This window comes from Mesocricetus auratus, unplaced genomic scaffold (assembly GCF_017639785.1).
Source record: "Mesocricetus auratus isolate SY011 unplaced genomic scaffold, BCM_Maur_2.0 Super-Scaffold_4256, whole genome shotgun sequence".
Lineage (NCBI taxonomy): Eukaryota > Metazoa > Chordata > Mammalia > Rodentia > Cricetidae > Mesocricetus > Mesocricetus auratus.
This window is the reverse complement of record NW_024429182.1, coordinates 4,675,485-4,689,850: the sequence shown is the minus strand read 5'-3', so window position 1 is coordinate 4,689,850 and position 14,366 is coordinate 4,675,485. Positions and strand designations below refer to the sequence as shown.

Genomic DNA, 14,366 nt, shown 5'->3' with positions numbered 1-14,366 from the left:
CCACATCTTTAAGGAGCTCATGATTCCCAAGCTGTCTTTGCTTTTAGTTTAGTCCCTCTCAAAGACTTAAATGATTATTGAGGCTAGTCTTTCCAGCTGCCTCCCCTCAGAAGTTACAGTGTTCATTTGAAGGGCAGGAGGGGTCATTTATTACTGCTTATATTTCATGTTAGTGCCCTTGCCATCTTCATTGCTGCGTGAGAGAGAGAGAGAGAGAGAGAGAGGGAGGGAGGGAGGGAGGGAGGGAGGGACAGACGGACAGACAGACAGACAGACAGACAGACAGCATGGTTTTCACAGTGAGACTAAATGGAAAGATCTGCCATTCATGCACCCATTTCTTTATCTTCTGTTGTACTTTACCTCATTTCTTGTCACCTTTTCTCTTAAACAGAAAACGATACACTTGAGAACTTTTGTGTATAATATTTCACAGTGTATGTACTGTGTGTTTCATTCAGCTATTTCAGTATATGTTGGCTCTCAGGGTGTTACTCAGTAGTTACAATGAATAACTTTGTGGAGAGATAGGTTTTCATATGTGTGCTATCTTAAGGGTCATTTCCTAGAAATGAGATTGTAAAAGTCATTTTGTTGCATTTTCTAAATTCCCATCCTGGGGTCATGCTCACTTGCATTTCTGCTAGCAGAGGGTGTGTGTGTGTTTGTGTATCCTTCCTGCTGCTTCAATAAGCATCTTAACTTTTACCTGTCTAAACATCATTCCATACATTTAATGTGGCAATTTATCAGACGTGCAGTTTTTTCTCTATAAGCAGATAACTGGTTGTTGTTTGATATGTGAAGGTTATCTTCATAGTAATTTTATGTTCAAAATTGCTAAATCTTTTAAATTGAGTCTCAAGGATTTTTCTGGTATACCAATTATATCACATGCATGCAAAGATTTTTTGCAATTCTCGTATCTTTCCTTCTCTTGTGTAATTATGTTTGTCATCTCCCTGTTTGTACCTCAACTCTGTCAAATACAAGTAGAGCTACTAGGAATCTTGCAGTGTTTCTTCTTTGAGAGACTCACTTTGAGACTAGATTACATATATTTAAACAATTACTTTATGTAAATTATAAATACAATGTTAAACAGAACACATCTCTGTTACTTCCAGACTTGAAGGAGAATGGTAGCCACCTGTAATAGTTAATATTGTCAACGTGACAGGATCTAAGATTATCTGGAGACAAGTCCCTGGGTATGCCTGAGGTGTTGTCTGGATCAGGGTGGTTGAAGTGTGGAAACCAGCCTTAACTGAGGGGCAGCATCCCAGGTTGCAGGGTTCCTGGGCTGAATAAAAAGGAGGAAGCTTGCAGAATCCTGCTAGTGTCGGTGCTCTCTGCTCCTGATTGTAGACGCCACACTCCGGCCACCAGGGCTTGGCTGCCATGACAGACTGCATTCTCAGACTGCGAGCCACAGTAGACCCCTGTCTACTGTCCAGTTTCTTCTTGTTGAGTATTTTGTTATAGCTATGAAAAGGGTGGCTAATACATCTATTTTTAAATTTTTCTACTTGATCCTCCCAACATAAAAATAACAAGGAAAGCAAATACAGCTTTATTTGACCCCGTATTTCCCAATCCTACTAGATACAGACTCTCATGGTTTTCACGTCACATGTCCATCAGGAAATAACCTAGATTCTAATTAAAGGGGTTACTGACAGAAGCTGAGGGCAGGGACAGAGGTGGCTTAACAAGCACCAGAAGAAGAAGTACAAGTACTTGGCAAACACAAAACAGTGGCTCTGTTTGTTTGTCTTACTGTTTTTCTGTTTGTCTTGTTTGTTTTCTTTATTGTTTTAGTTTTTTGTCTATTTTTTGAGAAAGAAAACATGAAGTTGGGTGGCTAGGGAAGTGGGGAGAATCTGAGGAGGGAAAAGGGAAAAACATAAATAAAACATAAATAAAAATACAATGTTTTAAATTAAAAAGTTAAAAAAAATAAAATGCAACAGTTTTGAAAAAAGAGAGAACAAGTAGAGTGGTCCTGAAGCCTGCGACAAAACACAAACAGAATAACCCTTTCCCCAGTAAGAAACACCCAGTGCAAAGCAAAATAGGTAACGTAGGAGTGAATATCCTAGCTTTACCACAGCGCTTAGATGTTGAGGAAGGGTGAAAGCTTGGAGGAGTGTTGCTTTAGGACAAGCATACAGAGTGTAGTTTCCCTCAGATGGATTCCTAAAGCAAAAGAAGGAGAATGAGATGCAATAACTCCTCCACAGGTGATGTCCATAAATGAAGGAGAAATAGATGCAGTAACTCCTCCACAGGTGATGTCCAAAATTGAAACTGCACAGAAAACAGCTGTCAGAAGAGGGCGCTCTCAAGCTAGGAACGTTGGTCACAAAAATGATGAAGGTGATGACACCCTTATACAAGTACAGTAAAGAGAATGTGTGGAAACCCTCATTAATAGTCACGTACTTGGCAACTGTAGTGTTCCCTCCTGGAGTAATATCTTCAAACAGCATTCAAGACTAGTGAAAACAACCTGGATCAGAAATGTTATTAACCAAAAAGAAAAAGGATGGGTATTGATTGAAATCAATAAACAAAAAATTCAAGACTATATTAGAAATGAAATATGAATTACAAGATGTCCGAGGGAGGATAAAGTCATATAGCGATGGAGTGGGTGACCCTGAAGTTACGCAGAGGGAGGCAGGGTGCTGTAGGGATGAGAACACCCTGACCACACCATAGAGCAGGATGGGAGAATGAGAAGACAAAGAAGGTGCAGCTTACGGCTACTCGGAGAACCTCGAGAAAATCAGAGCAGCCACCCCAGACCCCAGACCGATGCCTGAAGTTAGGACGGAAGGAAAGGAAAGGAAAAAGCAAAACAAGAATCTTGACTCCTCACCTTAAAGGGCCTATCAGGCACCAGGGAACTTTAACCCAGGAATCCTAGGAACAGCTTAATGAAACTGTTAAACTTTACAGACAGAAACAAAAGTCTCAGGAGCTCCAGACCGAAAGATTACTTACATAATCATGTACATTAAACTAGTTGGAATTGTCCCGAATAGACTGCAAAGCCAAGCCACCGTAAAGCAACATTCCAGCACTCTTCAGGTGTACAAACCAAGGGTAGCGTATCCGTCTTCTCTTCAAGCGTCAAGGCTGCAATAAATAAACCGTGGGCAGCCGAGGGCTTGGGATGGATAGTGTGCACGTGCGCCATTGCTGGTGAGTGTCCTGCAGGGGAGCTGGGAGAGGAGGAGACCGCCGTGGTTGGATGAGGATGTCATTCGTGTAGATGTAGAGCTGAGATCAACAGTGTAGATAGAGGTTTGTGTGATGGTCAGGGTTTGTCCTGAATTCACTTAGCCTAGGAAGGCATCCCTGATACTGTCCTCATCTTACAGATGAGAAAACTGATAAAGGGTCAGTAACTTGGCCAGAGTGTCAAACCCTTTCCACCTTTCCCCGCCCCCCACCCCACCCCACCCCATCCAGTCCCCAGGCAGCCACTGCTCAGGGTTCTTTTTAAAGCTGATCCCAAGACGATTCTGGTTGCTTGGTCGTTGGTTTTCAGCAGTTTGGTCATGATCTATCTAGACATGGTTTTCTTCTCATTGAGGCTTAGGTGTACTCACCTTGAATTGGGTATACTTCTACCTTTATCCAAAATTTGCAGATTGGACATTTTCAGATGTTTATTACGCCCAGTTTCTTTTCTTATCCTTTTGGATTCTTGCAGCTTCTTATTTCCTAGAGTGATCCCGAGTTGCCTGGAGAAGTTGTGTTTGTTTCGTTCAGTCTTTCCTGGAGTCCTGCAGGCTCTCGGCCTTTCCCTCTGCACCTGTTTGCCAGGGAGCTCATTCAGTTGCTTTGTTTCAACTCTTACTTTTGCTTTCTTTTTCCAGACAGGGTTTCTTTGTGAATGCAGCCTTGGCTGTTCTGAAACTCCTCTGTAGATCAGGCTGGCCTTGAACTCCCTGTGAGCCACCTACCTCTGCCTCTCAAGTGCTCAACTAAAGGTCTTCACCACCGATGAAGGCTTTCAGCTCTTAACATTTTTGAGACAATCTTATCTCTGTTTATTTTTTTCTATCTTTTCATTTGAGTTTTTCTTTTGCCTCATGGAACACAATTTCATAGCTTCTATAAGTCTCTGCTAACTCAAATTATTCTGTTTTTACATCAATATCTTGTTTGTTTTTTAAATTTCCTCTGATGGTAAATTAGATATCCTTCTTTATGGTGTTTGCTTGAGGCAGGATCTCACTGTGGCTCTGGGTGACAAGGAACTGGGTTGCCATTCTTTGTAAAGCAGTAGTTTGGTGCTGTACCCCAGACATTGGAATTTTGTGATATGTGGAACTTGGGTTCTATTGAAGTCCAGATAGATACTTTTGGCTTTGTTTAGTAGACGTTCAGCCCAGTTACTTCTGGCTATAAATCAGATCTTGTCTTTCCAAAAAGGCATTTTACGTGTATGAGTGTCTTACCTGCATATGTATATTGCACCAATGCATGCAGTGCTTGCAATATCAAAAGAGGGCACTGAATGCTCTGAACCCAGAGTTACAGATGGTTGCCAGCCACCACATGAGTGCCAGGAACCCAGCTGTGTCCTCTGTGAGAGGAGCAAGCTCCTGACCACTGAACCACCCTTCCTCCAGCCCCTCTGCCCATCCTTGGCACTCTTTCCTGTTTACTTAGTAATTCAGTTCTCAGTGCTCAGCATCTGCCGTGCCTCATGGGCCCTGCCTTGTGCATGTGAAGTTTAGAGGATAGGCTGAGATGTGAACACTCACTGCTTCCCCCACACTCCAGCCTGCCTGGATCTCCCAGAATGCAGTGTGGCTTCAGCTGACAGCAGGGCTTCTGGTTTGGTGCCGCTGGGCCCCCGGCCTGCTGTGCTGTGCTTCCCTGTGGCTGGCATTAGTAATTCTGCCGAAGAACAGGGTTCTAAGACTGCATGTGAGTCTGAACCTGCATGTTTACATGGAGAGATCAAGACTGTCTGAGATTGCGATTAATTTTGTATTTGCATGTTTAAATACAGTTAAATGCACTATTATAGTTCTTTTAAAATCTGGGTTCTTTATATAATGAGCAAGCTAATGTATGGATGCTGTTTGTAAGATTTCATAATATCTAACATACGCTTTCCGTTTTCAGATGGTCTTCTGATTGTGGGTGTTCACTCAGCTAAGTTTCCAAATGAAAAGGTCCTGGACAATATCAAGAGTGCTGTCCTTCGGTACGACATCACCCACCCTGTGGTTAACGATGCAGATGCCAGCCTTTGGCAGGAGCTTGAAGTCTCCTGCTGGCCCACACTGGTCATCCTGGGACCTCGTGGAAACATGCTGTTTTCTTTGATTGGAGAGGGACACAAAGATAAACTGTTTTCATATACTTCTATGGCTTTAAAGTATTACAAAGACAGGGGACAGATCAGAGACGGGAAGATTGGAATAAAACTCTTTAAAGAGTCTCTGCCACCGTCACCATTGCTGTTCCCTGGCAAAGTCACCGTGGACCATGCTACCGGCAGACTGGTGGTTGCAGACACTGGGCACCATAGAATCTTGGTCATTCAGAAAAACGGACAGATTCAGTACAGCATTGGAGGTAAGGTTTGCTCCTAACATGCTATGTAATATAATTTTAGTTTAAAAATAGTTCAGGTAAATATACAAAAGCAGCCCGAATTGGCTTATGACTTTATCACCGAGTTATTTTGTTATTTAGTCTGTGATATCTGAGTTAACCTCCCTTTCCTTTTCAGAACAAACAAAACCCAGAAGCTCCATGTCAAAAGCAGGAAATCATTAAGTTATATAGTTTTTAGGTATATTTGTGTGCTCCGTCCTGTGTTTTAATAAAAATGTCACATTTATTTGTTCATGGAAATATATGCCAAAATTTTAGGTCAGTGACATTTTAAATAGAAGTTTCATGTTTTCTTCTCTAACAAAATATGTCCATATAGTTTCCAGGACAGTGACCAAGAAACCTGGTATTTAGATTATGAAGTAAACAAGCTTGGGCTTGTACACAGTTTTACTTTTATTCTTGTTTCGTCCTTAAGACTAAAGCATAGGTCTGGATCCCTCCCCTTTCATGAGAGAGCACAGGCCTTCTCGTTCCTTATCTCCTGGGTTTAGATGAGAGCATGCCTCATGTTTCCATCTGCCCGATTAGTAAAATCTCCTAAATCCATTCAGACTAATCCGCTTCTCCGGGCTGAACTGACACACTACAAACAGTGAGGGGAGGAGCCTGTTCCTAGAGTCCCGCTCCGTAGCGCGAAGCGTCTCACATGGGGAGTGTTTCTGCCGTGTTCCTACACCATTGCTCTCGTAATGTGCCAAGACAGGCTCATCTCTTGTGCCGCTGTTTATTCTTATCAGAGTCTGTGTTGTTTTGTGGGGTTTGTGTTTGTTTGTGTTACTTGTTATTTTCAGCTGTAACAAGCAGTTAGGAGCATTGTTCCTTGACAGAATGTCTTGGATTTTTCTGGTCTTTGTGGTTTCGGTGTGTGGAGTGTGTGCTGCTTGTGTGAGTCCGTGCTGACACGGGAGCCAGGGGTTGACTTCGAGTATCTTCCCCCTTTGGTCTCCGCCTTCTTTAGAAGCGGGGTCTCCCAGTGTGCCCAGGCTCATTGGTGTGCCCAGGCTTGCGGGCTCTGAACTGGGGAGATGAGCTTGCTTTGTCCTCCAGCCCCACACCACCGTGTCCTTGTGGTTCTTGTTACTGTTTTAAGACGGGGTCAGATGTAAAGTCCTATGTGGCCTGAAACTCTCTTTGTAGACCAGACTGGCCTCAAGTCACGTAGGTCTGCCATCTTCTGGGATTAAGGGCATGTGCTGCCATGCCTGGTTTTTTGTGTATGCTGGCAATCCAAACTCAGATCCTTGTGGTCGTACAACAGGTACATTACCAGCTGAGCCATTTTCCCACCCAGATTTCAATATACTGTGACGTTAAAGATGGTGTAGGTAAGTGTTCTTACCTCTACAGCTCTGGTTGACCTAGAACTCTCTGTGTAGCTCAGTCTGCTCTGGGACTCACAGAGATAGATACACCTGCCTCTGCCTCTTAAGACAGAATTAAAGGCATGCGCCACCACACCCAGCCCAACAGTGTTCTTTTAACAGAAAACATCTGCAAATGATGTTCTCAAGTGTGCCTCAAAGAATACAGCCATTTCTTGATGCATTATTAACTTGGTTATGAGACAGGTCTCTATCTCTAGCCCAGGCAGACCTGGAACTCACTATATCCCAGACTCACCCTGAATTCACAGCAGTCCACCTGCCCCAAGTCACCACGCCCACCTAATATCATGTCTTACATTTATGTATTTATTGTGTGTACATGTATCATAGCATAGAAGTTAGGGGCATCTCATAGGAGTCGATCCTCTCTTTCCACCGTATGGGTCAGAGGGTCAGTCTCAGGTTGGCAGACTTGGGAGAAAGCTTTTTTACTTGTAAAGCCAGCTTGCCAGCCCCCAACTTTGGTCCCATATTTTCCAGAACTACTGATTTCCTGTGACTTAACAGACTTTGTCCGGGTTCCTAGCACTTCACTCTGACAGTGTCGCGTGGACGTTCAGGTGGTTAGAGCGCTCAGTATGTTCAGATCTGAAGTGACCACAGAGCTCTTCCCCACCTCTCATGTCAACAACAATAGTATTACTAGTGACGGTGGCAGGCCACACTTCTGGGTTCATTCCAAGCACATTGCCTACATTCCACTCCCATAATGCTACGAATCGGGGTATTATTTGTTCAGAAGTAAAACTGAGACATGGAGCACGTACCCAGACCACCAGCTAGAGAGAGCTAGGGCTGGGAGCTAGTGGGCCTTGTTGCGTTCCCTAGCCACCAGGTATGCTGCCTGCCTGCCCGCTGTGTAAGATGGGGAGTGTGCTAAGCAGGTTGTGACTACTGACCTCCAGGCTTTGGGTAGCAGCAGGTGTGAATTACCATGCCACACCGTCGCTCCTTGGAGCTAGGGTGTTCCAGAACTGGAGAATGTTACATCACTGTATGAAGCAGGGTAGGGAGGAGTGTCACCTGGGCCTCTCGACTCAGGGAGACAGGGTGGCTCTAGTTCTGTTTACAGCAGTTTTGAGCATGAGTAATTTTCGAGGGAAGGAATGTATATATAGTTTCCTTTTATTACCAAAGGGGTCTGTTGTCTAAATTGTCTTATCCCTTTGGGGACTAGAGAGATGGCCCAGCAGTTAAGGCTAGAGTGCTTGTTCTTGCAGAGGGCCTGGGTTCCATTCCAGACAACCGTCTGTAACTGCAGTGCCAGGAGATGTGACGCCCTCTTCCGATCTCTGTGGGAGCCGGGCACACATGGCACTTGTACATCATGCAGGCAAGCATGCACGCATCCAGTAAATCACTTTAGTCATTGTAGCTGCTGAGAGGTTAAAGTAATTTTTCACTTTCTAATCTAGGTGGCAGGTATTTAAAATGCTTTGAAAATTAATTTCTTCTGCTGTATGCTAGCCAGAATAGAAAGAAATAGAGGGAAATAGCAGACATCTGTATTTTAAAGTTTTAATTATTTTTCTGTATATGAACTTTTGCCTGCACCTATATCTGTGCGCTGTGTGTGTGCAGTGCTTCCTAAGGCTGGAGGAGGCATCGTACCCTAGGACTGCTGTTGACAGTTGTTGGCTGCCGTGTGGGTGCTGGGGGTAGGAGCCAGCACTTTTAACTGCTGAGCCGTCTCTCCAGCCCCACAGTTTCATTTTTAGATAGAAATACTGAAATTCTGTGTTATTCATTTTTTTAAATAACAGCATTAGGTGCAAATTTTAAAATTATTTATTTGGAGGTTTGTTACTTAGAAGTTGCTTTTTAATGTGAAAGAAAAAAAGATTGTCTCACAACTGCCTTGTCTTTTAGGACCTAACCCTGGAAGAAAAGATGGAATGTTTTCAGAGTCGTCTTTTAATTCTCCACAGGGTGTAGCTATCGTGAATAATGTCATCTATGTGGCTGACACTGAAAACCACCTTATAAGAAAGGTAATTTTCCATTTTAAGTTAACATTTTAATATAGGAGTCCAGGGTCATTCTTGGTTATGTTAATAGTTGGAGGCCAGGTTGGGCTACATGAGACCCTGTATTAAGAAAAAAGGAAGGCTGGGTGTTGGTGGCGCACGCCTTTAATCCCCGCACTCGGGAGGCAGAGGCAGGTGGATCTCTGTGAGTTCCAGTCCAGCCTGATCTACAGAGCAAGTTCCAGGACAGCCTCCAAACAATACAGAGAAACTCTATCTTGAAAAACCAAAAAAACACAAGAAAAAAAGAAAGAAAGAAGGAAGGAAGGGTGGGGAAGAGGGAAAGAAAAAAAATACATTAAGGTTTCAAAAAAATTATCAATATACTCTTATTCAAATTTGGACTTCAAAGCCTATTTTTAGAGAATTTTTTAAAAACAAATGGAATTTATTAAACAGCATTATGTAGGTTTTATTTATTCTGTATTAGTCACAGGATTGATATGACTGTCATATTCCATTATAGATAAACCTGGTTATTTTAAACGTTTAAACATTTCCTACCGTTAGTGATTTCGAATATAGTCTATTATAGACTTTGAAAATAACTAAAGTGCCTGTAATGTATCTTGTTAGGTAAACACAATACTTCTGATACTTCACTTTCATTCAGCATTGACATCTGTCTTCACTCATTTGGTGGGGCTGTCACCTAGTATACATGGTATAGCAACTATATATCTAGACTGTAATGGTATCCGCTGCTGTGTATATCTTGGCAAAAGCAGCGTTTTCTTTGCTGCTGAGTAGAACTTGGCTGTTGAAATATTCAGTAAATATTAGTTGAGTAAGTTTACTAGCAAACTATATATATTTAATGAAACATTTTTATGTATTTATTTTTATCAATATATATTGTGACTTAAAGTACTAAAGTGGGTATGTTTTTTGACTCTTGGAAACCTCCTAGATATTTAAATATGTTTACATGGAGTTAGGGGGGATATTTTTTATTTGATCAAGAAGCCCCTTTTTTTAGGTAGCACCTTATTAGTCTCGTATATAGTTTACAGAAAAATGATGTGGTTTTAATTACTGACCTCTCAGAGGTCTGATCTCCTGAGTAATTTTCTCTGGGAGTTGTTTCTGTAGCTTGTCAGTGATGTCTGACCATTCACTGAGTAGTGAGACAACTAGTCCTTATTAACTGTGTCCCCGCTCAAATGCCTGTTTATTAAGGTAGTGTCATCACAAAGCCCTGGATTTCCTAAAGTTGGTGTCCATTTCGTGTGACGTGACAGTGTCTGAGAATACAGGAGCCGTGGTTGTTTCTCCCTTTGTCTTTCCACAGATATAGTCGCTGTATTTTATTTTGCGGACCTCATTTGCAGATGCGTAAGCTCATCGCTCTCTTACATCCACTCACACAAGCATCACTGTTCCGTGCACACCCTGCTTTTGTTTAGAATGGTTTTATTAACTTACAGGGTTTGGTTTGACTTTCAAAGCAACATTTCTCTGAATATCCCTGGCTGTTCTGGAATTCCCTCTGTAGACCAGACTGACCTCGAACTCAGAGATCTGTCTGCCTCTACCTCCCAAGCGCTCAAGACTTTATTGTGGTATATCAGAAAGCTCACCCATGTAAGTATAGAACTCACTAGTTTCTAATCAGTTTAACAGGTTTTGCAGTCATAACTTTAAATTGTTTTTAGAATATTTCAACCCCCAATTAAGAACTGTCACACAAAGGTAATCACCATTCCCAGCTCTAAGCAGTCAACTACTCATGGACCCTTATCGGACCTTCACACAAATAGAGCCCTGCAGGAGATGATTTCTTCTTCAGTCTTGCTTGATGTTTGAAGGTTTGTCCCTTCCCTTCCCTTCCATTACTAGGAAAAAGAGAGAGGGACGAATCGTGTGCATCTAAGTGACAAGTCTGCTGCAATTATCCTTCTAAAACTCTGTGTTTCAAAGACTCTGTGTGTTCTGTTAGAATCATTCACATATTGAAAGTGAAAGTAACAAGCATTGACTAAAACTTACTGAATTTTTATAGGTTGACCTAGAAGCTGAGAAGGTGAGCACTGTTGCTGGCGTCGGCGTCCAAGGGACAGATACCGAGGGGGGAGAGAGAGGCGAGAAGCAGCCCATCAGCTCCCCGTGGGATGTCGTGGTTGGAACCTCAGGTACCAGAACTTAGCTGCGGATGCCAGCAAATTCTGCTAATAAAAATAAAATCTGATCTTTACAAAATTCTTTTCTTCTGGGCAGAGGTGGCAGACACCTTTAATCACAGCACTGGGGAAGCAGTGACAGGCAGATATTTGAGTTTGAGGCCAGCTTGGTCTATAGAGACCCTTTAATACAGTGTCTCGTGTTGTGGTAACTCCAACCATAAAGTCAATTTTTTGCTACTTCATAACTATAATTCAGTGTAAATATCTGATATGTAACCCAAAGGGGTCACAACCCACAGGCTGAGAACCGATGATCTAGATAGACCAAAAAAATTACACTGATGAGTCATAAAATATTTATAGGATTTTTTTGGTTTTTTTAGCCATCGGGGAGGGGAGTTCAAGACAGGGTTTCTCTGTATAACAGCACTGGCTATCCTAGGACTCGCTCTGTAGACCAGGCTAACCTCCAACTCACAGAGATCCATCTGCCTCTGCCTCCTAAGTGCTGGGATTAAAGGTGTGTGCCGCCACCACCCAGCTTATAAGTATTTTTTATTTGTTTATTTACCTATTTATTTATTTTGATTTTTCAAGACAGGGTTTCTCTGTGTAGCATTGTAGACCAGGCTGGCCTTGAACTCACAGAGGTCTGCCTGCCTTTGCCTCCAGAGTCCTGGGAATAAAGGCGTGCACCACCATCGCTTGGCTTAAGTATTTTTATTTTAAGAAATATAAATGTACATTTCAAAGTCAGTTTCTCTTTTTCATTGTTAGTGGTGGTTCTTAAGACACAATTTCTTATATGTAGCCAAGCTACCTCAGCCTGGAGTCCTGTAGATATGCACACCACACCCAGCTAGCCACTCTCCTGATGTAAGAGTAGACGTTTTCGTTTAAGTAGTTCCTACTGACCTTTCTTTCGTTACCTCAGATAAGTTGTTTTTATTTTCTCAAAGCATGGTGAGATGTTTTGAATACATGTAAAGAAATAAATACGAGGGCTGAAAAAGTTACGTTTTCTATACATTCAACAATTGATTTAGCTGCCTGCCTCTGTTGTATCTTTATATTACATGTATTCCTCTGTATGTGTATCTAATTAAAAGCTAAGCAGTTCAGAAAAAGTAGGAAGGAAAAGGCAATGAAAAGTAACAAAGACAGATAACTGTTGAATATGTGCTTGCAAGGGTCTCAGCTAGTGAACAACATACCTCAAGGATACATGAAGAAACAGATTTTAAATGCCTGATTATTCTAAAAATATGTGCAATTTGTAAATAAAGTGAAATTTACAAAAGTGAGCTTCATTTATCATTTAAATGATGTGACCATAGTCCTCTGTGTGAGGCTGGTGTCTGTGATGGGCTGACCTTTGAGCAGCTGCTTGACGTGTTTCAGTTCTGAGTCACTGATGCCAGACCTTAGCCTGTGTGGGCAGTGTTTATCTGCAGGTCAGAGCCCTGCCAGTGATGAACGCTTTGGACATTATAGAAAGAGCACTGTGCTTGATCCCGTCAGCCTTCCTGACTCTGATGGGGTTTTTCCTAGATACAAACTCAGCTATTCTTACATCACCTTTAATGGTTGGAATTGAGCGCGCGTGTGCTCAGCCGATGGTCCATAGATGAAATGTATTCTGGTGCTTACATGCTTAGATGCCTCACGTGACATTCATTAGTGCTCTATAAAATACCAGTGAATGTTTTTGTTTTAAGTGTAACCCAATGATGCAGGTATGTTTAAAGGGATAAATTTTATGCATTGTGACCAGTGTATTTTTATTTTGAAAAACAACTGTCTTTATATCTAAAATTTGACAAAAGATTCCTTTTCATACAATAATTTTGTTGAGAAATGTTTTTGCATACAGTATACTCTGTTCATACTTTCCCCTTCCCCAGATCCTTGTAGGTCTTCCCCGTCGTCCCAACTCCACCCTGTTTCTTTTTCTCCCACTCTTGAGAAAACAGGTAAACAAACCACAAGAAACCTATACCACACACATACACACACTCCACACAAAGCACCACAAAATGAGAAACCATAGTATATAAGCAAGTGACCAATAAGACCAAAAGAAAAAAAAATCCCAAACAAAGCAAAATGAGACATGAAAAGCCTACAGAAGTACCATCGAGTTTGTTTTGTGTTGCTCACCTACTACTAGGCACGGCACCCATCCCAAAGTGTGGTTTGGGTACCCCGCGAGACTCCATTGGAGAAAAGTAAGTTTTCTTTGGCAAGCAAGCATCAGTTGCAGATGGCGTCTTGGTTAGGTGGAAGCTCCATGCCCACCTCCCCATCTCAGTGCTGGGCCTCATCTGCGCTGAACTCCTGCGCCCTGTGCGCGCTGGCTGCCAGTCTCTGAGAGCTCATGTGTGCATCCGTCCTGTTGTGTCTGGAGACGTCATTCCCTCCGGCTCCTCCAGTCTTCCTCGTCTCTTCTGCAGAAAACCCTGGGGCCTGGGGGGCGGGTTTCCATGAAGACGTCCACTTAGGACTGAGTGCTCCAAAGTCTCCCTCTCTGCACGTTGTCAAGTTGTGGGGCTCCTGTCAGTTCCCCTCTGCTGCAGGAGGAAGCTCTTCTCTCAGAAGACTCTCTCTCTCTCTCTCTCTCTCTCTCTCTCTCTCTCTCTCTCTCTCTCTCTCTCTCTCTCTCTTTCTCTGTCTCTCTCTCTGTCTGTCTCTCTCTCTCAAATATAATTTAAATTAGAAACAATCTTATTTTACAAATCAATTCCAATTCCTCCCATGCCGCCACCAACCCCCCCTCCCATCTGTCATCCACTCCCCAGGGAGGGTGAGGCCTTCTATGAGGGATCACCACCAAAGCTTCTCCACTACTGATAGGAGTGCAAACTCATTCAGCCACATTGGAAATTAGTATGGAGATTCCTCAGAAAAATGGGAATCAGTCTACCACAAGACCAAGCAATTCCACTCTTAGGCATATACCCAAAAGATGTACATTCATACAACAAGGACATCTGTTCCACTATGTTCATAGCAGCATTGTTTGTAATAGCCAGAACCTGGAATCAACCTAGATGCTCCTCAGCTGAAGAGTGGATAGAGAAAACGTGGTACATTTACCCAATGGAATACTGCTTAGTGGGAAAAAAATGGAATCTTGAAATTCACAGTCAAATGGATGGCAGTAGAAGAAGCCATCCTGA

General features: G+C 42.6%; 1 protein-coding gene across 1 annotated transcript in view; it reads left to right on the top strand.

The window, feature by feature from the left end:
- The window catches only part of Nhlrc2 (NHL repeat containing 2), a 43,938-nt gene that overhangs the window by 12,524 nt on the left and 17,048 nt on the right, over positions 1-14,366 (top strand). The window contains exons 3-5 of the mRNA XM_040742388.1: positions 5,152-5,607; positions 8,907-9,028; positions 11,067-11,196. Coding sequence (XP_040598322.1) covers positions 5,152-5,607; positions 8,907-9,028; positions 11,067-11,196 — 708 coding nt within the window. The remainder of the gene's footprint in view (positions 1-5,151; positions 5,608-8,906; positions 9,029-11,066; positions 11,197-14,366) is intronic.